This window comes from Terrapene carolina, unplaced genomic scaffold (assembly GCF_002925995.2).
Source record: "Terrapene carolina triunguis isolate 2854851 unplaced genomic scaffold, T_m_triunguis-2.0 Scaffold42, whole genome shotgun sequence".
Classification (NCBI taxonomy): Eukaryota; Metazoa; Chordata; order Testudines; family Emydidae; genus Terrapene; species Terrapene triunguis.
This window is the reverse complement of record NW_020664393.1, coordinates 61,502,482-61,527,608: the sequence shown is the minus strand read 5'-3', so window position 1 is coordinate 61,527,608 and position 25,127 is coordinate 61,502,482. Positions and strand designations below refer to the sequence as shown.

At 43.6% G+C, this 25,127-nt stretch overlaps 1 protein-coding gene across 4 annotated transcripts; it reads right to left on the bottom strand.

Annotated features, from left to right (window-relative positions):
- Positions 1-211: 211 nt before the first annotated feature.
- MYCN (MYCN proto-oncogene, bHLH transcription factor) lies at positions 212-6,437 on the bottom strand. 4 transcript variants are annotated; one of them, XM_024198614.3, is made up of 3 exons: positions 6,259-6,437; positions 3,882-4,774; positions 212-1,679 (listed from the first exon to the last, which is right to left on the bottom strand). In XM_024198614.3, exons 2-3 carry the CDS (start codon positions 4,666-4,668, stop codon positions 1,087-1,089), a joined length of 1,380 nt encoding a protein of 459 aa, XP_024054382.2. In that variant the 5' UTR covers positions 4,669-4,774; positions 6,259-6,437; the 3' UTR covers positions 212-1,086. The 4 variants fall into 4 exon arrangements, with proteins under 4 accessions (XP_024054382.2, XP_024054386.2, XP_024054384.2 ...); XM_024198618.3 differs by lacking the exon at positions 6,259-6,437 and adding an exon at positions 5,988-6,097; XM_024198616.3 differs by lacking the exon at positions 6,259-6,437 and adding an exon at positions 5,748-5,846.
- Positions 6,438-25,127: the final 18,690 nt, after the last annotated feature.

Genomic DNA, 25,127 nt, shown 5'->3' with positions numbered 1-25,127 from the left:
ACAAGTACATTATAATTGTTCCCATTACAATTACTTTGTTACCAGAAATTTGCTGGTAATTTTCTGGCTTCTCACCCCTCCTGAAGTGTAAGCTCTACCCTGTGATAGTAAGTGCAGGGAGGGCTGGAATCATGTCTTTATGTCTCATGGGCACCATTCAACTTACAATAAAAGAGGATAACTACGTTTATAAATAAATAGTGAAGAGCACATCATTTAATTGCTATTTATTTTCATAAACATGAGGTATTTCAAAGTGCTATAAGACGCAGCACTAAATGTACATTGTTGGAAGAAATTAAACACAGAACTTTGCAGTTACCCAGTTCTATGCACCAAACATTAACAAATACATTAACTGGAAGAAACAGGCTAGGAAAAGGCATATATAGTAAATTTCTTTACAAAAGTTTTCTTAGTTCAAAAAAGTGATAAAGTAATATCTACTCAAAACTTTCACAACTCATTTTCATACGAAAATATAAGTATCAAATTTAGTTATGTATCAGCATCATACTAAAGTATACAGGCAGTGTAAGAATTAGTACAGTACATAACAGAGATTAACAATATATTTGTATACAAAAACATGCTCCTCAAACATTGAGGTATTACAGTACTTAGGTATGAACTTCCAGTCAAATACTGGTAGCAAGAGCCACCTCTCATAACCCAAGACATGTACAAAAGGCAAGTGTGTAGATGGTATTTACAGAAAATTCCCACAGAGGTACAAATGGTAACCCCTAAAGTAACATCTGTTAGAACATAAGCACCATTAAAAATTAGGAATGAACATTTTTAAACTCAACTAGGTGTCATCAGCAGCTCCAAAGGCTCACAACTTTTAAAGAACATCTATAGTTCTTAAGAAAAAATACAAGGGCCGTCATTGTTTGGCAGTCTGTTGAACTCCTTGCAAGAACATCCATGTGCTCTGTACCCGGATAACATAGATTGTTAACTACTTGAGGGACTGGATTGAAAGTAAAACCAACATTCTTAACGTCAAAAAACACAATTTTTTTTTTAAAGAATCAAAAATGTGCAAAGTGGCAGTGACTGTCCAGGTCAGACAAAAAAGGTTTAGCAAGTCCGTGTGTGTTCTATTTTCTTTAGCAACTGCTGTTGTCTGGCTTGCAATTTTTCCTTTTCTAGCAATAACTTGTGTTCCTCTGCCTGAAGGGAATGGACATAATCAGTGGCTTTTTTCAAGATGACCACTTTTGCAGCTTTCTCATTTTTAACCAGTTCAGGTACATGGTCCCTTAACGTGAGGAAACTAGATCGCAGGTCGTTACGCCGCTGACGTTCCAGAATATTGTGATTACGTCGACGTTCACTATCTTCTGAATCTGAGTTTCGAGGACTTGAACTCTTAGACTTTGGTTGGATCATGGGTTTTATTGGACGGGGCACCTCATTTTTTAGTTTTTTCTGCGGTGGGGCATCTTCGCTTTCCATGTATGGAGAAGGGGCAGCGTAATTATGCTGCTGGTGAATCGGGGCGCAACGCTTTAGAATCAGTTCATTCTGCTGCATTCTCACCGATGCCAAGGTGGCATTTTTAGGACGCACAGTAATAGTAAGAGTAGTAACAGCCTTGTTGGAGGAAGAGCGCCTCTTCTCCACTGTCACTACATCAATTTCTTCCTCTTCATCCTCTTCCTCGTCATCATCTTTAGAAATACAAAATGTAAAATAAAGAAAGTAAGTTGTTCTCTCCAAAAAATATTCACACAGGACCTTGAAATTTAAAAACTAGTAACATATCTGTGTGAATTCTCTGGACAAACAGCAACACATAAGTATTTAAGTGTTCAAAATATGCACAAATATGAGGATAAAAATAGGGTGCATATACTAACTATCTGCAGATAGATGGAGCTAGATAAATATAGACACACCATGCATACACTCAGATCTGGACACAATAAGTGGGTATCTCTGCTAAATTAAAATTATAACCCTAAGAACAGATAGTTTTCTGCACTTTTAAGCTGTACAATAGAAGAATCCATAAAGGTGCAACCCAAATAAACACACTAGAGGAAACAGTATTTGAGAAAATGCCCTAATTTATACTTTAACCAACAAACTGGAGTACAGAACATACATGTATGTGAGCACACACACCCACAATCACAACACCTCCCTTGCTTGATCAAAAAGGAGCCGGAAAACTAAACAATTGCTGGATTTGTTCTGATGCAGAATGTGAAGCTGTTCCAGTCTGAGAGTCCCTTTAAGCCAATGTTTTGGTTTACTGCCAAGAAGACAGCTGTTGGGAGGAAGTGCTTCCTCACAGAAAGCTGTCAAGGCACAGACATTAAAGGGACAGTGAGCCTTTTGAAACAGGAGGCTTATCATCAAGTTTATGATGATGGTCATATGGATCTACTCATTTACATGAGAGAAACTGTGTTTACAACTGAACTGGGCTTCTCTGCAACTACAGATGGGGTTTTTTTACATGAGAGGAATTTTTTGCATCTAAATTTTCCTCTGCCTGTCTTAATCCAAAGACCCAAAATCAAACATTTCCCCGCTAAATTATTAGACTGCCTAGCCATTTCAAAACCATGTACAAGGCAGGATGATTTTATACTAAAAACACTTTTACCATATGGTCAATGCACTATTTACACAATACATTCTGCATAAGCTGCATTTTATTTGGCCACATGAATGAATTTTGAGATTAACCACACGGTACGCTTTGCCATGGGAGAAGATTAAAAAAACCCACTCAAAGTTCATCCAGCATCTGTTAAGTATAAACATGCCCAGGATAGGATGCCCTTTAGTTATATACCACTGTCTGCTTCACCATCAGCTGCCTGCCAAAGGGTCTCCTTCAAGGAATCCTTTCCAAAAAGGTAACGTCCTAGGACAAGCATGCTGCCACCTACTGGCAAATCCATATACCAGTTAGAAATGGAAGGGAGTAAAACACACGCACCCACTTGGACAGCTACGGGGTTTGTTCTTGATTATGTTTTTATCAATAAAGAAAAGCAAATGAGAGTGGTCTGGGATTTTTCAAGCTTCTCCTCTTCCAGACTAACTTTAGTGGCACCATACATCTATCTGACGTCTTCTGAATCTGATGGTGGTGGACTCTCTCCTAGCCTCCCCTCTCTTCAACAGCAGGGGTTCCCATGTCTTAAGGGCTCAACCACTGTCATGTTTTACACTGAACTGATTGTGCAATATTTATTCTTCCCCAGCTCCACCCCCCCACGGTTCAGCTGCCCTTACTTACCCCTCCTCTCTCTCTCTGCCCAAGCGCTTCAAGGCAGGGGGCTTCCTCAAGCACTAAGGCATATGGCCACCAACTTTCCCCCAATCTTTTTTTTATTGACTCACTGAGATGCAAGAAACAAAGAAAGGGGGCATGACCTGGGATCACAGATTTATTTTCTTTGGTCTCCTGACCACATGGGTGCAGAGACAGGGGTGGGGAAAGGGAAGACTGAGCTTAATTTTGATTACAGGAAGGAAAGTGTGAAGAGAGAAAGAGAGAGAAACACAACCCCTTCTTTTTTCTCACTGCCAATAGCCTAAGGCAGCCTTACAAAATGTTCATGATAATGTACCAGCCAGGCACAACGTTACTCACCCACCTTACCAAGATGATGATAAAAAACAACTAATGCTAGTTTACTTGACCAGAAACTAACATTCACCCTAAGTGAACTGAATTTTGCAAGGCTGCCCCAATGAATTCACTCTTTTTGTTTATACCTTTGGTTAGGGGAGATGCATCATAAATGATGCTGCCCATAAAGCTGCATTTGAGGGTGGAGCAACCATGCACACACAATACCTCTGGGGATATGTATACAGGCTAACAAATCTGTGATGAGTGGAGTATTTACCCGAGTCACTGAGAGTATCATCTCCTGAGCTGCTGTTTGCTCTGGTAGCACTTGTATGGCAGCTGCTGCGCTGGGTGGCAGTTGCTGCCCCCTGTGCGATCCCACTGCTCCCACTAATGTTCACCCGGATGCCAGCCAACCCAGCCCCTGTTGCTGGGGCTGGGGCTGGGGCTGCTGCCACTGGCTCCCTCTTGTTGATGGGGAAGGGGAACACCACTGCAGGATCCACACACTCTGACACAGAGTTGTTGAGCTCTGCTTGGCTGTTGGTGCCCCCAGGGCTGGCAGTGGTGGTGGATGCACCAGCTGTTCCTGGTGCCACTGCTGCTCCCACTTTGCCCTGCAGTTTCTCACTCACTGCCCTCTCCAGCTTCTCACGGGCAGAAAAGCCACTCCACATACAATCCTGGATGATGATGGAGTTGAGGTTGTTGTTCTCCCCAAAGCCTGTCTCCAATAAGTCTCCTCCATCCGTGCTTCCCCAAAGGTCGGCCTCAGAGGGCAGCAGCAGCAGTTCAGATGCCCAGTCCAGAGGATCACGGGTTTGGAATCCCCCTAGAGCCACCCCTCCCCATAGCAGTGGGGCCCCTCCCGGGGGGTTCTCCTGAAGTCCTGCCCGGCTGGGAGACAGAGGAGGGGTAGGCAGCAGTTCAAACTTTTTCCAGATGTCCTCCCCTGGGGGAGCAGAGTCCGGACCGCACAAATAGAAATCATCTTCATCTGGATAGAAGCAGGGCTGCAAAGAGTCAAACTCGAGGTCTGGGTTTTTACTGACCATCCCTGGCATTATTGGATTCCTTTTACTGATTCCTTGGTTGGGCTGTTATTTAGAGGGAGGTTTGAGTGTGTTTCCACTGAGAGAGAGAGAGAGAGAGAGAGACTTCTCCCAACACCTGAAAGAAAATCAAAAATAAAAAATAAGCAACTAGTTAAAACAGGAGGAAATACAGTTAGACATGAATTGTTCATACAACAGTCTTCCTACCAATCAAAAAAAAGTAAAGCCCATAATCATTAAAAAGCCTAAGGAATGCAGGGAGCACTGTGCAAATTTGGAGAAATACATTTCACTCCCTTAATGCTGCTTAAACCACTCAGACAAAACAAACAACAACAACAAAAAACAGTCTATGCACACACATGCAAAGATTTCTGTTTTAACCCTATGCTCTGTAAGAAAACAAAACACGCCAGAAAGGTACAGGAGAGATGCAAAGGGGTGTCTGTGCAGCTTCACACATTACAAGCTCTTCAAACGGCTTCAAAGAACCAAACACAGAGTAACCCAACCAATACACTGTACACATATGCAAAGCTTGATACCTTAATCGCTCCAGAAAGCCCTCTTAATATGTCAACAAAAGTAGTGGAAGTTTCCCCCTTTTTGTCATCTGCAGACCGGTGCAAAGGGGACAGAGGAGGATGCAAACGGGGCAGAGGAGAGGCGGCTCGGTGCAACTTTACAACTTGCCAGTTCATTCACTCAAAGTTACTCAGAGAAGCCCGCACACAACACACGGGGGGCTGGGGGGGGGGGGGGGATCGGAAGTAGCCAAAATGCAGCAACCTTATATAATAATTTCAATTTAAAAAACAAAGCCGGCGCTAACAACAAAGCCCTTTGATATGCCAACAAGGTACAGGAAGTTTCTCTCCTGCTCAGCTGCACACTGAGCAAAGGGGTGAAAGGCTGCAGATGCAACAAGGGGACTTTGCACATTGCCACTACATTCAATGTGACCTGCTACAAACACAAGCTTTCAATCCCCCTTTCCCTCCGGAAGATTCCTTCATTGTGCCCCCGACTAGTCCACCACAATCCCATACCAGCACCGGAGCCCGGTTGCATTAGACATTTTAAATGACCTTTTAAGTCTGGAACAGGCGTTCCGTGCCCCCCGTCACCTCAGCTAGCGCAACACGCAGGAAAATCGGTTTGCTGGGTTTCAAACAGCTGACATTCAAACTGAGACCGAAAGGAAAATCTCCATAAAAAAAAAAAAGCCTTATGATGAAATGCAATGAAACGAGCCCAGCTCAGCTGCTCTCTCCCTGCCCCGCCCCGCCCCCTGACCGCTTCCACTATTGTACCATTTTTCTACTTACAAAATCTATTGCAACCGTTTAAAATAAATCAAAGCAACGAAACTTCTCCTACAAAACACAGCGATCTCCACGCAACAGCTTTAGAAACCCCGAGGATTTCCTTCTGGTCAGTGAAAACCTCCACGCAAATCACTGAACTGCCCCTGCATTTCCCCCCCAACCCATCCTCCCTAGTTTTGCAACTCCAATACAACGTGAGGTTTTATTTATTTATTTGGTGTTGCCCTCCCTTCTTATTACAGCCGCGGTCCCTGCAGCTGCCTCTTCTTACCTCCTCCTTGGTGATGGGTGGTGTTGCAAAAGGGGGAGGAGGGCAGGAAAAAAAAAAAAGAGGCAGATGATCTTGTATGTTGCACTTTATTGAGCGCCAGCCCGCTCGTCCCCCAAGGCTGGCTTAAGCCTCCACATTCACCCTTTGCTTGCAGACAGATGACTGTCACTGGCTGGCTTTGAAGCTCTTGGATATTATTAACTAAAAAAAAACCTGACACACCCGGGGAGGAAAAAGAGAGCGGAGAGAGAGGCTTAACCCCACCTCCCTAATTTCCATAAAAGCAGGGGAGGTGCCTGGCATTTGGCGCCAAAAGCCCCTTTGCTCTTTATGCTTTGCAAGGAGAATTAGGTCCAGTTCCCTTTGCAAATAAATAATAATCATAAAGAGAATGCAAAATCCGAGCTGCACGCCCGGCCACCCCGAGCAGTTGGGGAGGGGATGCACTTTGCAAGGGGACGGGGGGGGGGGGATTTGGGTTGTAATTGCACCAGTGATGTGCCTATTCAGTGCTTTGCATGGAGCATGGAGGAGGAGGGTGGGTGCCTTTAGGGTCCTGCTCCTTTGTATCTCCCCCCCACACCCCCTTTTTAAGAGAGTTGTAGCCATTCAGGGTTGCCAGCGCGATTTATTTTGCAGCAGATGCTAATAAGAGAAGGGAAGATCTAGGCGGCGAGCTTCGCCGGCCGGCGCAGCCAGGACAAAAAGGAAGTCATTATGAAGGGTTCAATCCAAGGTGTCGGCTTGATTCTGTTGTTGTGCAAATAACAACCCAGTCTGCCCGGCGGGGGCAGGGGTGTGAGCACCACAGCGGCGCTGCCCAGAGGAGGCAGATTGCAAAGTAAATAAATAAAGGGGCTCTCCCCCTCCCCCCCAGTCCCTCTTCCTAATCCTGCCCCTCCCCCCCCCCACATTGTAAATAAATAATTAAAGGAGCGGTTGCTGCACAGGCTTTTCCTCTGCAAAAGGCGACACCTTGCGGAGGCGAGAGGGAGCAGAAGCAAAGCGCAAGGAGGCGGCGCCGCGCGTTCCCTAACAGCAGCGCGGCGTGCACGGCTGGCTCTGAGCTACAGGCACGCTCAGGGTCAGCAGTGCAGGAGGGGTGGGGAGCGGCTGTTTTCTAGCTGGGAATGCCCTGAAAGGGAGGGGTGACAGTGGAGCAGGGGATGGAGTGCTCAGGAGAGGGTTGTATGCTTGGGTAGGTGGGGGCAGTGCTTAAAGTGTCCTGAAAACAGCGTGGGGTCTGCTGTCGTCATAATCTGGGAGCCGCAGCTAGGGTAAAACAGGGCTTCAAGTGCACCTCTCCAGGGCCCAGCTCAATTTATAATCCCTTGTGACACCATCCCACACACTCTTCAAGCACAGGGAGGTGGGATTTGGGCATTCTTCTCAGGAACCTTTATTTTGAAACCTAGTCTTTTTTGTGGAACCTGGTGTATTCCAAAGGCAAAACACTTATTGTGAGAGGCTCTTCCATCATTGCTATGCAGGATGCCAGACGCGATTATCATAATGGTCCATATTGGCCTTAAAACCTATGAATCTGTCAACCGCTTTCTGTTCAGCAAGTATATTTATTGTGAGGAATAAAAATGATCCCTGAGAAGAATGGCTAAGCAACTTCCAGACAGGGATGAAGCTTAACCAGAGGCAGGGAAATCCCCTCCACAGCCTCTTCAGTTGGCACATTGAACTGCAAAAGCACCATACTTTAGACTAGTGGTCTCAACCAGTGCTCCAGGCCCCCCTGGGGGGCTGCAAGCAGCTTTCAGGGAGTCCACAGTTCCAGCATTAGATGTGCTGGGGCCCAGGGCAGAAAGCCAAAGCCCCACCGTATGGGGCTGACGCCCGAGGCCCTGAGCCCTGCCACCCGGGGCTGAAACTGAAGCTTGAGCAACTTAGCTTCACAGGGCCCCCGTTGCGTGGGGCCAGGGCCGGCTCCAGCTTTTTTGCCGCCCCAAGCAGCGAAGAAAAAAAAAAAAGCCACGATCGGCGGCACTTTGGTGGCTGCTCTACCGCGCCACTTCATTCTTCGGTGGCAATTCAGCGGCCGGTCCTTCCCTCCAAGAGGGACTGAGGGACCCGACGCCGAATTGCTGCCGAAGACCCGGACGTGCCGCCTGTGACGGGTTGGATAACAGAAACCCCCTGGGAGCTGCCACCTGATGTGCCAAGACTACCTCTGCTCCTGTTTTCCCTGCCAGCTCAGGACTCCAGCACCCTGTCTTGCTGAGCCAGACACTCCTGTCTGCTCCAACAAAGACCCAGGGTCTGAATTACTTACCCCAAAGCTGCAGGTTTACCTGAAAACAGCTCACAGAAGTGTGCTTGTCTTTAGCACTCAGATGCCCAACTCCCAATGGGGTCTAAACCCAAATAAATCCGTTTTACCCTGTATAAAGCTTATGCAGGGTAAACTCATAAATTGTTCGCCCTCTGTAACACTGATAGAGAGATATGCACAGTTGTTTGCTCCCCCAGGTATTAATACATATTCTGAGATAATCAATAAGTAAAAAGTGATTTTATTAAATACAGAAAGTAGGATTTAAGTGGTTCCAAGTAGTAACAGACAGAACAAAGTAAGTTACCAAGCAAAATAAAATAAAATGCGCAAATCTATGTCTAATCAAACTGACTACAGATAATCTCACCCTCAGAGATGCTTCAGTAAGTGTTTTCCTCAGACTAGACACCTTCCAGGTCTGGGCACAATTCGTTCCCCTGGTACAGCTCTTGTTCCTGCTCAGGTGGTAGCTAGGGGATTCTTCATGATGGCTCCTCTCTATCCCTTTGTTCTGTTCCACTCCTTTATATATCTTTTGCATAAGGCGGGAACCCTTTGTCCCTCTGGGTTTCCACCCCCCCTCACTGGAAAAGCACCAGGTTAAAGATGGATTCCAGTTCAGGTGACATGATCACATGTCACTGCAAGACTTCATTACCCACTTGCCAGCACACAGATATACAGGAAAACTCACAGGTAAAAAACAGCTATCTGCAGACAATGGTCCTGGTTAATGGGAGTCATCAAGATTCCAAATCACCATTAATGGCGCACACTTTGCATAATTACAATAGGCCCTCAGAGTTATATTTTATATTTCTAGTTTTAGATACAAGAGTGGTACATTTATACAAATAGGATGATCACACTCAGTAGATTATAAGTTTTGTAATGATACCTTACAAGAGACCTTTTGCATGAAGCATATCCCAGTTACATTATATTCACTTATATTTTTATAAAACCATATAGACTGCACAACGTCACACCGCCCCTTTCCAATGGCCGCCCCAAGCACCTGCTTCCTGCTCTGGTGCCTGGAGCCGGCCCTGCGTGGGACACCAGGCAATTGCCCTCCTTGCTACCCCCTAATGCTGGCCCTGGCTTTTATATGCACAAAAACAGTTGTGACACAGGTGGACCATGGAATTCTTATAGCATGTTTTGTGGAGGAGGGGCTCAGAAAGATAAAGGTTGAGAATCCCAGCTTTAGACTTTGCTTTCCATAACACATTCAGCATGCCCTCCTGTCATGTCTGCGTTGTCATGCAACGTCACATCAACATGGGATGTTACATTGTGATGCTGCATCTCAAATACCATCGCGTTGCTCTGTAATGAACACCCCAAAGATATTTAGCGATTCTTTCGATGTCCCATAGGACCTGGAGCAGCCTAGTCAAAATCAGAAAGGTAGCAAAATCATATGTGTGTGTGTGTGTGTGTGTGTGTGTGTGTGTGTGTGTGTGTGTGTGTGAGAGAGAGAGAGAGCGAGCGCGCGCCAAGGATTAGAGATAGGGTTGCCAACTCTGACTGAAGCTATTCCGGGAGATTTTTTCCCCCAACATGACGTAATGTCATTAATTGTACTGTACCTATTAAAATCTCCTGGATCACTTTCAATTGTCACCGGGAGATCGATGCTGATTCCAGTAGACTCCTGACCAATATGAGAGGGTTGGCAACCCTGATTAGAGATGTGGTGCTGGGAAATAGTCCACGTTTGATGGCCAGGTGGGAAATTGTTCCATTGTCTTAAAAGACCCAGGAGTAGTTTGATTCGAGGGATGGCAGGGTAGCAGAGGTGAATCTTCGTTCTACCACAACTAGTGATAATTTTCTGTTACAAAAAATTGTTAAAATCAGTGATAGAGAGGATACAGTACAAAGAGCTGGAGGTTTCACTGACTCATGTCAGGATTTGAACTACACTAACAGTCTACTAAGCAATTGTGCGGTCAGGGCTGAACAGCCTTAGCCTCCAAAAGCACAAGGTATGAAGTCCCATAAAAGGTCTAAGTATAATTAATTTGCATGAATTTGTTTATTTTGGCTGGTCAAAAAGGTGGATGGTTTTTATTTAATTTTTATTTTTTTCTCCTTGCATATCAATAGCCTTTAGTGGCTTAGAGCTTGTTTAAGAGATCTTAATGTGTGAGCAATTTATACATTCTCCTCATTCATGCTCTTCGCTCACTTTTAAGCAATTATATGTGGTTTGCTCCTTTAAATTCATTATTTGTGCCTCCCACGTGCTCTTGAATTCCATATCTAGCTATCTATCTCTGGAGGTGTCTTTGGGGTGGACACTGGATGCCATCTGATTGTATGTTCAGAAATCTGTGGCTTGGTTCTCTCTGTATTCTCATCATTTCCTGTCTCAGCTGAATTTTATCAGTAGCCTTTTTAATGAGGTCTTCTTCTTTATGGGAATGGTGATCAGCTCCTCTTTTGGGTCAAGTATGATATTAACATGTATGCTTAACTCTTGTTATATGAACAGCCATTCCTGATTGTGAACATTAATAAGGGATCGTGTTGATCAATTAATTGGTGTGCTATTAACGTTACTTCCATAGTGAAAATAAACAATATAGATACTGAAAATCTAGCAACAGTTCGCTGAGCCAAAACCCACTGAAGTCAATGAGAGTCTTTCCATTGACTTCAAAGAACTTCAGACCAGACCCATTGCATTGTGCCTCTCAAGTGAGTGACTATTTTAAAGTATCCCTAGGGTTTCCATTGCAATTTTGTTCAATCTTTAATTAAAGACCACCTGTGCCAGAAACTGATTTTTGCTGCTTCTTTGGGTGGTCAGTTGCTCAAGACAGGTTTCCCTGTATATTTGTTTTATATAAAGGGGGTGGGGCAGTGGATGTCCTGCAAGAAATCAGATACCTTAACTCAAGTTATTGAAATAAGGAGGCTTTTTAATAAAAAACAAATAATATTTTTTTCTTTATCTAATTCAGCATTTGGTGCTAACTCTGTGGATGTAAAAATATTTTTAAAAATACAGTTCTATCGTTTTCCTTTTTCAGTCTAGTCTCACCTGCTGAATGTTCTGTGAAGCATGGACATGAATGCACAAATTTGTTTTCTTTTTGGCTTACATTAACGAAAAATTAAATTAATGGAAGTTAGGCACCTAAATATTGTACCTTTGACGATCTGGTCCTGGGTGCTTTACAGATGTGTAAGGAGACAAAGTTTCTGCCCCTAAAAGCCTGCAGCCTAATTAAATGAATCAGGGCAGATGAGATGTAATGACATGCTGTGAAATCTAACAATGAACTTTAGAATGTTTAGTGTTATTGCAGTTTTTGTGTGTGGTTTTCTTTGTTGCAGGGTGGATTTTTAAGGCTGCTAATCCTTCTCTTGTTGCCTCCAAGGGGTGCATACTCTTATCATCCACCATTTCCCAGACTTTTGGATTCGCTATCTCAACAGTCATAAAAATCGGTTGATGGGACTGCTAGCATCACAAAACCATTTACATCACCCAAGGATAAAAGCTACTTTTGCTTCTTAACTTTGTGGCGAGAGCCAGAGCAGGTGCTGCGGTCTCTAATCTGGCTTCATGACAAGTCCTACAATTCTTTGTGCTCAATGCTCTGGAGTCATATGCACCTGCGTATTTAAGATAGGTTGGGTGCTAATGGTGATGGCTATTGTACATTTTCCTTTCATTAAGGAATATCATACAATGAAAATTTCTTATGTGGCCAAATATATCTCCTTCCCTCATGTACCGCCAGCCTCCCAGCCTCCTGCCTGCTCAGAAAACCAAAGTAATCCAGGATAATATTACTTGATATGTTGGAAGTTGTTTCTCCTAGAGCCACCCAGATCTTGGCACATGTTCCACTTAAACACCCCATTTTCTTTGTCCCTGTCTGCACACTAAATGTATTTTATTTCCCCCCTTGTGAATGGACATGTCCTTAATCATGGGGTCTTCTAGGTGTATTTGTCAAAACCATTATGTAATTGGAATAACTCATTCCCTCCCCCTTGCCTCCAACCCACAAAAATGAATTGCAAAACCTTCTGTGCCATGACTAATAAGACCCTGAGTTTGAACATTCACAGTCCTGGTAGTATGATATGTAGGATGCTTTATTTCACTTAATGAAGAACTCTGCAGCATCTGTTAAATGACAATGGATAACATTCTTGGATAGGGCAGCTGTTTGGAGACAGAACACCAGCTCTATCTTTTTTTACTTTTTAAAAATGCTAGATTTACAGAAATGGAGACTGAATTCTTCTGTTATCTAGGGTACTTATATGGCCCCCACCACTGCAGTATATGAGCAACTCACAATCTTTAATATATTTATCCTCAAAACACCCTGTGAGATAGGGAAGTTCCATGAATATTTGGCATTAAGTGTCTCTGCTGAAATTGCCGGCAAGGGTGCCAAACTCACCGTGATTCCTGTGACATGAAAATTTTTCAAAAACTAGTCATATATGCAGTACAATATGTGTTCAAAGCATTGTGTGCACATGAGAACCTGAGTCACTTCACCTAGATTCACTTCAAGCAGGCCACCAAACTGCCACTAGTTAACAGAAAACATTTGGATATAGACGAGCAGGTAGGACACAAAGTAGAGAGGGAAAGATACCAGGAAGGGGACCACATTGAGATAAGAGTGCCATGTCTTCCTGTGCATTTGTACAGCTCGTAGCTCAATGGAGTCCCCTTCCTCGTATCTTTCCCTCTCTACATTATGTGTCCTACCTGCTTGTCTATATTTTCTGTCTCCTTTCTTTTCCTACCTTTCTTCTTCTCCTACCTTTCCCCACAGGTTCCCTCCTGCTACCCGGACGGTTCTGGACAGCAGCAATTTTCATTTTTGATGCTGGCAAAGGAGCTGTCTGTTTGCAGACTCAGGAAGGGAGTGCTGCATTGGTTACAGTCAGGCTACATGGCAGTTTTGGTGTGTAGCAAGTCAGGGTGTGAATCTACAATGCACTAGCTTGCTGCACTGGCTGCGTGCACCCTGCTGCCTTGCAATAAAAGTTCCATGGTGCACTTTCATGTAGTACTGTTTCTAAAAATCAAATCACAGGGTAGAAGGGTCCACATGGCCAGTTAATTCATGACAAGGTAGTGAGCTGTAGAGTCACACCCTGAGCTGTCCCACGCTAAATTGCCATGTAGACAAGCCCACAGGTTTGGAAGGTTGTCATCAAAACCAGAAGGGCTAGAACCTTTTAATTTTTTTTTTGCTTTGGCAGAAGCTGATGGCACTTGCCTAGGAAAGCATCCTACTCACAACAGATTTTTCAAACTCTATATATGGCTCGATAAACATGTAAGCATTTGGTACATTACAGTTGTATTATAAAACAAAGAACTTCATGAAGTTACAGTCAAGGCTGCTAAGTGTAATGTAATAAAAATCATAGCAACTAAACACAAATAAAAAAGTACCAGGGCATTACAAATTATGGAAATCACAAGCTAAGGCTACACAAACAGTTCTGACACTAGCCTCAATTCTTGCACCCACTCCCCACTGCAAAGAAAAATTCTCAATGATTGTCATCCAAACAACAAACTCTGCCCCACCATTTGTGTTACTACTTTGAGGTCCAATCCAGTTTCCATTGTAGTCCATAGTTTGAGGAATAATTCCCTTTTCAAACTTTTTTGCCCATGCACTTTCCTCAGCCTAATATGACGGACTTATAATCACTGTCAAGTGTTTGCTGCTGAGTTAGGTGACAAATGCAGCATCATCACAAGTGACATGTTTCCAGAGGTAGATTGTTCTCTAGTTACATTCCTATATGTACAGATACAGGGAAGAGCGTAAATTTTGTTGACATGCAAAGTTCATTGCAAGACAACTGCTGTGGCAAAAGAAGTATATCTCATGGACCAGTTACAGGGTGGGGATATATAATTTGAACATTAATATATGTTAAATGGGAACTATTTTTGGTCAGAAATATTTCTCTTTAAAATATGTAGCTATATAGGTTGGGGATTTTTTGTGGGTTTACATTTTGTCCCTGATGGAAGCTAAAAGGTGAAACAGATTCTTATTTTTATGTGTGTATGATGTCTATCACAGTGAGCCCCTGCTTCTTGACTGGGACCCCTTGGCGCTACCATAATCCAAACAAATAATATTCATCCTCCACCAGTTGTTCTCAGTGTCTCAAACAAAGATGTTTGAAATGTAGACTGCAGCCAATTCTTGAATGTCAACCTTGGCCCAGACATCGGTAGTTTTGTGATGTATAATACGAACCCTTGCCTGCATTTCCATGTCTCTTTGGTGGTCAAGAGGGTGACCACCAAAGAGAATTAGAATCTGCTCCAACACCAGCTGGATTAATTGATTTCAGTGAGCATTGTATTGGACTCATCTTTTAAAATACACCCTGCCTAGCACAATCAGCCTTTTCATTTGCAGATACCCAAGCAAAAGAGAGCCCCACGTTGGTAGAAGGAAAAGGAAACTGATCTGCAAGACCTGCGGCTGGTGAGAGACACAGTGGAGGTATGACCGTGACTTGCTTTTGTGGACCTCTGAGCAGCCTCATCAAATTCCCCTCAAAGGTTAGATTTCCAAAGGGGTGTAGGTACCTAACTAATTGCCACTTTATGCACCTAAGCTCCAAATTTAGGCACCACTGGTATTCACAAAAGCCTTGCTCAGCTGCCACCAAACGCTGCAGGTGCCTAAACTCACTCAGCACCTAAGATTTTGCAGTAGATGCTCTCTAAGCACCTATGTTTCTGCCTCTGAGCATGCAGGCTGCTGCTTCACACTAGGCATCCAGAGGCCTACATGCCAGTGTGATCCATGAACCAGGGAAGACGGGCGTTCTCTTGCCTTGGGGCCCAATCTGGTAGGCTTGTTCTGAGCACATCTAACTCCACACAAAATGGCAGCAGGGGAAGGAAGGAGGAAGAGGACTTTTTTCATAACTTTACCCCGGTGTTTAGGGTATTCACCCATAGGTGCTGGATCTAGTGGTGCTGGGAGTGTTGCCACACCGCCTGGATTGAAGTGGTGTCCATCATAGGTGCCGAGTTTCTAATCTGCCAGGGGGTGCTCCGCCCAGGCCCTGCCCCCACTTCACCTCTTCCCCCAATGCCCCACCCCCGCCCTGCTTCTTCCCACCACTCCTCTTCCCGCTGCACCATACCTCTTCCCCGTCCAGTTCTGCTCCCTGCCCTGAGCACGCTGTGCCCTTGCTACTCCCTCCTCCTCCCCACCTACTGCTGATCCTGGTAGGCGCTAGGAGGGAGGGGGGAGGCACTGATTGGCGGGGCCCACCGGTGGGCAAGAGGCACTGGGGGGAGGGAGAGGTGTTGATACGGGGGCTGCCATTGGGTGCTAAGCACCACGATTTTTTCCCATGGGTGCTCCAACCCCAGAGCACTCATGGAGTCGGTGCCTATGGTGTCCATCAGTTTGGTTCAATGGCTCTTATCACCCCCAGTATACAAATTGTTCCAGCACCCCTAATTCACCCGGGATGTAGGAGACCCCTACATCTGAGGGAGAGAAGTGATTTGCCACCTCTCAGGGGAGTGCCCTGTCCCCAGGGATATTCTGATTCTCTCCCAAAAAAGGGAGCAAGCATGAGAATGATTCTATAGCCTGGTGATTAGAGGCTCCAGGAATTGGGAGACCCTGGGTCCAGGCCCCCTGGCTTTGGAAATCCTACTGATTTTCTAGGTATCTAAAAGTTAGGGGTTACAACACTGAGTGTTGCACTGCATAAGTCCCTTTGTGAATCTAGTCTAAAGGGGCTACTGCTGAGCCCCATTGCCAGACTTTTCAAAAGAACTCTGCTCATGTGTAGGCACCATGTGGCTAGATTTTCTAAAGAGCTCATGGGATCATGCTGGGAGCTAAGCCTCCTTGAAAAGCTAGCCCTAAGCATCACAGTGGGAGAGGCTAGGTAGTGATCACATTGGAAAAACCTTGCTCTAAAAGCCTGAGGACTTGTTTGTGCTTAAGGCTTGCCCTGAAGCCTTGGCATCATATTTTGAGTCAGTTTGACATATTATACCATTCAAATGTCTACATGTGTTTACATTTATCTTTTTTTCTTGTAACTTTCTTCATGAGTGAGGAATTGCTTGTTTTTGTGTGTTATTTTGCAGGCTCAAATTAGTGCCTATTTTTGAAAATTTAGCTCAGAACATTTCACTAGTCACTGCCCCTTTTAAAGTTTCATTATCTCAGATCAATGGTGAAATATTTAACCAGATAATGCACTGAGATAACTCTGAAATATGCAGTTATGAACATAAAAGTATAACCAGTCTCATAAACCTGTCTTCATTAGCTCCATTTCAAACATATCCAAATGTTAGAAATAGAAAAAGACATCCTCACAGGGTGGTTTGAAGCGTGAATCCGTTAGCTTTCAGTTGGAATCTGCTTTACGTTTAAGGGGAAGGCTTTCATTTCCTGCATCTGAGACTCATTTTCAAACACAAGGTAACAGGAGCATTAACCCTCAAGGATTATTAGTGGCTGCCCAGAATGGTATTGGTGCCTGGGACCCGAGAGAAAAAGTTTTTAAGACTGACTAAAGAGCTATATCAGGCCAGATCCTGAGCTGGGCTAAATCAGTGTAGCTCCCTTCAAGTCATTAGAGTTATTCTGATGTACACCAGCAGAAGAGCTGCCCCATTATGGTTCCAGCTGTAAACACGGGCCACAACTTGAAAGCTATTTTCTGGGTTGTTTTGTTTGTTCTTATTTTACATGCAGCAGATAGAGGCATATCGATAACCTGGGGGACAGTCTTCAAAGCTTTGCCATAAAAACTGTTAAATGCAAGGGAAACTGCTTTAAACTTATTGCAGTAATGAAAGTATCTTCAGACACTTTAAACTCCTTTATGGAGTATTGATGGCTTTATTATTGCCTGTCCAGCTTTAGTAAATCAAAGTAGAAGTTTTGTTTATTTACATGTCACATAAATTACTAGTGTATCTCTAGCTTTACCATAGATGTACTGGAAGGAGATGGCAGAGGCTACACATGTCCTATTAGCTCCTCTTTCTTCACAATCAGCCTTAGAAAACTGAAAGTTGCTTACTGACCGTCAACAGGAATTGAGCGCCTACCTCCCCTGGACTTCTTTGAACGTCCTAGCCACTCTTGCCAAATATTAGGCACCCAAATTTTGAAAAATGTGGCCTGGGTGCATTATTGGTTTTTTTCCCCACCTTCCTCCAAAGCAATTGGCCATTGTGAGAGGCAGGATACTGGACTTGATGGACCAAGAGTCTGCTCTTCTTTGGCAACTCCTATAATATACTCCTCTGCAAAGTTTGACTAGTTTTCCTGCTTACGGAGAGCTGCAGTCACTTTATACTCAACTGAAAGAAAAAATACTAGCTTTGAATAAAGCAAACTGTTAAATAGAAGGTTAAAAGGGGATTTGCAAAATTCTGTGTATTTCTGGTCATTATACAACAGGATCATCTGATTATTTTATAGTCTGAAGATAGCCAAGCTTTAAATAAAATTATGTGCTAGCTCTATGGCTCTTTAGAAACAAACACTGCAGAAAATTTAGCTTAACGGTAAATGTCTCTGCTCTGCAACAAGTAACCGGATATTTCTTTTAGGAAAAATATTTTATGCTTGAGATTTGGTTTCCTACTGTGAACCTTTCAGATCACACAGGCTTTGTAGGGTTGTCCCTGGTTATTACACATCTTGGGGTGTTATGCAGCCACCCATCACCAGAGTGCCCGAGCACAATAACATCTAGACCTGACCACCTCCCTGCTACCACAACCACATACAGCCATTACTGCTGCCTTAATCCCCAAAACAATTGGGGCAAGTTAAGAAGAACAAACAAGAATTGGAAGTAATGGTATGTAGGTGCTAGTCAGAGCTGTAGCCATATTAAGAAAAAAGCTGGGGGGATAAGGAGTGAACCCACTGCAGCCACTGCGAAGGTGAGATCAACAGGAGAGTCAAAAGTTGTGGGGAGACATGTCCCTCTTATCTTGAATGGTTCTGGACTTATAGCCAAGTGGGTTGACCCAGGGCATAATGTAGCATGAACATCCTGACATCTGCGGCATATGCACGCCAGACTTTTGCATACAATTAAGGTATTAGAGTTGCTTAGATTTTCAGGTTTGGCTTTTGACAGGGCCTCAGCTAATTGGTGGCTTTTAGTGATTTTTGATTAGGAAACCTGAAACATCAGTAGCAGAAGTGGCAATTAAAATGAGAAAGTCCTTTCAATCCCCATGCAAAACATTTAAACAATGTTATTTAAAACATACCAGGGTCATAGAATGTACTGAAGAACACATACCTTTAGAAAATATGGCCCTGGGGGTTTTGAAATGCAGCTACTTGTTTTTACTCTTCTGTTTCATTCATTAGGAAGTTCTTTCTTTTAGGCTGTCAGTTAAAATAAGTGTGTTTATGTCCCATTCACCAGAGCTGTAATTCTGCTTTGGTACTGGAAGAGTGTATTAAATGTGATCAGACATCACATGTTAAATGTTTTATCTGTCAGTGCTTTAATAGGTATGAGCCAGTTACAGTGTGAGGTCTGGCTAAAGGCTTTCTGCACTAATGATGCTGGTATTTGTTTTCACAAGGTCATAACTTCATCACTAAACATTGATTAGTGTTAAATATGTTTGCTACTAGAATGTTTCTGATACCCATTGTGGCAAGATGGCCAATGTTAGTATGGTGAGTCCTGCACTTTTCTTGGCAGGGGGGGCTAAGACACTACCCTGCTCTTGGGGCACCAAGGTCCCCGCTAGTGGCCCAGGAAGGTGGTAGAGGAGGTAAGCAGGGGAGGGCTCTGGGTTTGCTCCTCACTCTGAGCCCCAGCCCCTCTCAACCCCTGCAGGTTCTTACCCTCTTCCCCCTTGGGTGGGGTACCTTCGGTCCTTAGACACTGGGGAAGGGCATCTCCCTCCCCTGCTGGGGCAGGGTCTTCCTTACTTCAGTTCTCTGGTCTTTCAAATCTCACGGTGCCCCTCCAAGCTCCAGTTCTCTCTCTTTCCTCCTCCTCCACTGACTGCCTGAAGCAGGGGGTTTTATTAGTTTCCTGACAGGGCCTTAATTGACTACAGGTGCTTCAATTAACCTGTAGCAACCCTCCCTAGTCTACAGAGAACCACGCCTTAATTAGCCTAGGTCTTATATATTTCCCCTCTCCCCCTCTTCCACTGTTCCCTGGCTCTCTTGTATCACACCGTGCACATATTTCTGCATAATTCACAGATGTATAGTATACAGGTGCTTTTATCCACAGAAAGCAGAAGTGTGCATTATTTTAAAAGAACTAGAGTTTATGTAAAAAGGAAGTGAATAAGTAAGTGGTGACAAGGAATTTTATTATATTTTATTTTCAGCTTGAGATTACACACATCGACTTCTTACAACAACTTTCATCACATCAACCCCAGAGTGCTAAATGCTTAGCATTTTGGCAAGGTAGTCGTACGATAATAGCATTCCAGCTCCTTTGACTTGCATTCTTTATACAGCCAGCCAAATCAGCATAAATCAATGTTGAAAATCACCTATGCCAAGGTTTTAGAGAACTGGTGAAGATTTGTTTTTGGCAGAAACAAGTCAGGATGGCAGCACAGATTCAAGGTTGGACAGAATCCTGCTCTCAATGACTCATGGCACTTTATGGCCTAATTCCTTACCTACTCTGGAAGCAATATCACACAAAAAGAGTCTGTTGTGTATAATTAGGAAAAGGGGCATTCTTTTTTCTTTTGCCAGCCAACAATCCTGTAACAAGCTTACATTGGATGCCAGCCAACTGAATGTAGTTGAACTAGAGTATATCCACAATAGTCAGAGAATGAATATTATTACATAGATAGATAGATAGATATGTAACGCTGACCCACGCATGGGCATCGGCAGCGGGGATCAAACCTCAGAAGCTAAATGCATGAGCTTTTACTGCATGAGCTAAAAGACACATGTCTCTTAGCCAAGGCTGTAACTGGCACATCAATCTCTAGCTGGCCTAACCACCACTAGAGGGGAAAAAAGTATCACGCCTAGCAAGAAAGGGTTATAGATAGATAGATAGACTAGATGATGTTTTACCATGGTCTCTTTTGATTTATTTGATTTGATTTTGATTCACAGAAAGAAAGATTGGCTAAAACGGCAAATCTGTTATGTACGTTTCAGAGAAGTCAACAAAATATGTTCTTGTAAATTCCATTTTGATGATTTTTAATTGTGTCAATGCATGAACTTTTAATTAATCTCTCTTAAAGAAAACTTTTAAATCATTTGAAAACACCCAGGTATTATTTCTCCTTGTTCACTGTGTATTATGTTTCTCATAGCCACGCTAGCCTGAGATGTGATTCTACCTGATCTCACTAGCTGAGTTGGGTTGCTATTACTTGGATGGGAGCCCTCTAATGAACCCCATATAAAGCTGTTAGTAGTCTTTCTTCTGACACCAGGCCAAAACAATGTCCCAACATGGTGCCACTACTAGTGAAGCCATGGTTAAAAGTCAGTCTGATAGCAAACTCCTGCCCATGTGTATTAAAGATCTAACTGCATGCTTTTATAAGTTAGGAATGTTAAATCTAATGTCTTGACCAAACTCCAACTCAGATGATTACATTCTGCCTAGGGGCTGTGGGCCTGCAGATAAAGTATAGGATTGGCAGACAAAACATCTGAATTCCCTTTCCTGCTCTTCATTAACTTGCTGTCTTTTAGATTAATTTTTTTGAATTTGTCTGCCCCAAATTATAAAGTTATAGAGCTTAAGGCCAGAAGGGACCATCAGATGATCTAGTCTGCCCTCCTGTATATCACAGGCCACCCACACCTCCCAGCACCTACAACCCAACAACTGAAATTAGACCAAGGTATTATAGCCCATAGGAGACTAGACTATTATGTACTGCAGGTAAACAGTAGGAGGGACCAAGGTGTACCATTCCCTGAGGCCCCTGCAATGGCAGGGGAATGATTAAAGTCCTGAAGTTAAGCCCTTAAAAACATATTTAGGTATTTACATAAAAATGTCGTGGTTTCCTGAGATGCTGAGCACACACAGCTCCCATTCAAGTAATTTGGTACCCACCATACTTGAAAATCTGGCCGCTAATATTAAGATGCCTAAATACAGATTTAGGAGCCGAACTGTAGGCAAAGTTTGAAAATATAGGCCTTAACTTCTCCGCGCCTCAGTTTCTTAGATATTAAATGGCCATAATGATACTTAACCTCCTTTGAAAAAGCACTTTAAGATCTGTGGATGAAAAGAACTAACAATAAGTTGTTGGGGTTTATTAAATCTATATATTATTTATTACCATTATAACCCAAATTTCCCCTATAGATTCAGCTGGAGACAGTCTTTACCTCCTCTTCTCAACCGTTGCATAGTATGTACTACTAAATAGTGGCTGCATTTCAGTAGGTGAATCAGTTGAAGTAGTTGATAGCTTGTTAAACTGGGATAAAAGGTACTACACCGCTACCTCAATATAACACGACCCGATATAACACGAATTCGGATATAACGCGGTAAAGCAGTGCTCCGGTGGATCAAAGCAAGTTTGATATAACGCGGTTTCACCTATAAAGCGGTAAGATTTTTTGGCTCCTGAGGACAGCGTTATATTGAGGTAGAGGTGTATATAAATACAATATGTTGTTCATAGATCCATAGTTTTTTAAAGGCAGAAGAGACCATTAGATCATCCAATCTGATCCCCTGTGCAAGAGAGGCCATAGCATTCCAATCAGTTTCTCTTGTATTGAGTTCAGTAACTAGAATTTGACTAAAGTATATCTTCCAGAAAGGCATCCAGTCTGACTGGAATACTCAAGAGATAGAAAATCCATCACTTCCCTCAGTAGCAGGTTTGTTATAAATGCTGCCACTACTGTTATTAACTGCCTGTCCTATACATGTCTTTGACTAATTTTTAAAAATAATTAACAAAATAAAGCATATAAACTTGGGCAACTGAAAAACCTCTGCTCTAAGGGTATGTCTACAGTACCCGCCGGATCGGCAGACAGCAATCGATCCAGCGGGGATCGATTTATTGCATCTAGTCTAGACGCAATAAATTGACCCCCGAGCGCTCTCCCGTCGACTTCTGTACTCCACCGCCGCGAGAGGCACAGGCAGAGTCGACGGGGGAGCGGCAGCAGTCAACTCACCGTGGTGAAGACACAATGGTAAGTCGATCTAAGTACATTGACTTCAGCTACATTATTCACGTAGCTGAAGTTTTTGCGTAACTTAGATTGATCTCCCCCCCCCTCCCCCAGGATAGACCAGGCCTAAGAAAATCAGCTATATGAAAATTTCAAGTGCCAGTGTTGGTTAGCATTCACTGTAAAAAAAATAAGGTAAATTTGGCACACAATAAAGAAATGTTAAAGTGGTGATTCATTTTTGGTCAAATAGATTAGTCTGGCAGGTCCAGCTGTCAAGGTAGTTGTATGTGTGTGTTCTGCAATGTAGTGTAGTTGTAGCCAGGATATTAGAGAGACAAGGTGGACGAGATAATATCTTTATTGGACCAACTTCTGTTGGTGAGAGACACAAGCTCTGTGTGGTTCAAAAGCTTTTCTCTCTCACCAACACAAGGTGGTCCAGTAGAATATATTACCTCATCCTCTTGCCTCTCTGTGTTCTGCAATGTCATTCTTGATTGCATTACTTTAAGATTTGGACTGAAGTCACTGTAATTAGTTGAAAATAGGTACTTCTATTAGCACTGTGACTATAAAGAGTGTGGAATTAAGGTTAAATTTCAACAATAGCCACCCCATTGTGAAATGCAATGATAGTCTGTGACGGAATAGTCTGCCTTTTACGGTTAGTGGGACCTAATGGTCAGCCCACCCCATGACGTGGGTCAAAAGGTCTGATTGTATATACAAGGCCTGTGAGACACTGTCAGACAGGGAGTGGAAGAAATCCGGTTCCTGTTTCTTTAAGGGCCCAGGACCAGGAGCCCTGCAGAGAGGGAGGGGCAAGGCTCCACTCTCACTAGGATGACCATTTGGCCCGTTTTGACCGGGACAGGCTTTTTTAAGCCCTGTCCCAGCCATCCCGACTTTTTGGGCAAAAGTGGACATTTATCCCATTTGCTCTTGCCGACTTGATCAAAAGGGGGGTGCGGAGGAACTGACATCAGCCCCGTGAGGGGGGGAGGGGGGCGGAGTCAGGGCTCAGGCAGGGGCCAGGCAAGGCTCAAGTGAGCAGCGATGCCAGCTGCAGCCCCACACAGGGGACAGGCAAGTCTCGGGTGAGCAGCAACTCCACCCCCGCACGAGGCGGTCCAAGATGTGACCTTCTACTTGTGCTTATGGCTGTCATTAATAAAAGAGACCCTTGGAAGCAGGGTGCTCTTTGATTTAAAAAGTCTGTCTGGACTTGTTTATAACCCAAGTGAAGGGAAACAAAGCCAGGATCACCCGTAGCGCCACATCTGACCAAAAGGAGGCACACGGGAGTGACCTCCACGCCATCACATAGTCCTGTCTACATGATTTGCAAATGAGATCTTCAGTCATTTATTTGTTGAGGGGTTAGAAGAATGTTCCGTTTTGGAGCTAATATTAAAAGTTAAGGTTATGAATGCATTTTGGAATTTGGAACTTATCATTCACAGGGACTAACTACATGTTAAGCATCTGCTCTTTGTACAAGCCTTTGTTCATGAAATACAGGCATCTGTCTCCAGTTATACATTAGTTCCAGCATTTTTTCCTGAGTTTGAATTGTGGAAATTAGTGAAAAAGGAGAATGGATGATGAAATATGAATACATGCATTATCCTACAATTCCCAGTTCTATTTGCCAAAACTCCACATAATGGGTTATTTGCGGGGAGAAACTACGTCAGGTAACCTAGCCTTAGTGTACAGCCCATAGTGCAGGGAAGTATGGAATCTGTTCTGGAGAACTATTTATCAAAAATTCATACTCAGAAATAGAGGTTGGGGGAAATCCTTTTGCTTTTTTGGCTGGTCCTTGTGCTGCCTTGCTGGAAGCCAGACATGAAGGAACTCTCACTTCTCTTACTGATTTGGAAACACATTTGGGCTCAGAGAGAGGAAGCTAGAAAGAGCACTGAATAAGTTGATTTACCATCTCTTGCAGTACCTCCTTTACTGGTTCTGTGCCAGAAGCTGAAATGCTGCAGTCACAGCAGCCAAAAGGGAGTGAGGATTTGGATTAAGATAAAGGAAATGATTAAGTCAAAACTTATATCTAATCCATTGGCCTCCTTATCTGAAGCTAGCCACTTCCAGGAGCTCTGCAAACTATTGCTTTAGTGAATGAACTTACCCCTGTATTGTAATAACAAATACTTCTCCTGTGGGAATATTCATGTTGTGGGATATTAGCATTATATTGAAAAGTAAACAACTGGATTTGATACACAAGGTGTTATTTTCTACATCTATGGTGCATGTAAGTATGAATCCAAGGATGACCCAACCAGGTTGGAGATGTGTTTAAGCTGTTGGAATGTGGATTTTTTACTATCACACCAAGCACATCTGTAGTTTAGTTC

Excerpts from the sequence above, each read along its gene's own strand:
- MYCN (XM_024198614.3), bottom strand. The coding sequence starts at position 4,668 with ATGCCAGGGATGGTCAGTAAAAACCCAGACCTCGAGTTTGACTCTTTG. Across the intron at positions 1,680-3,881 it reads TGATACTCTCAGTGACTCGG|ATGATGACGAGGAAGAGGAT; the intron begins GTAAATACTCCA and ends GTATTTCTAAAG.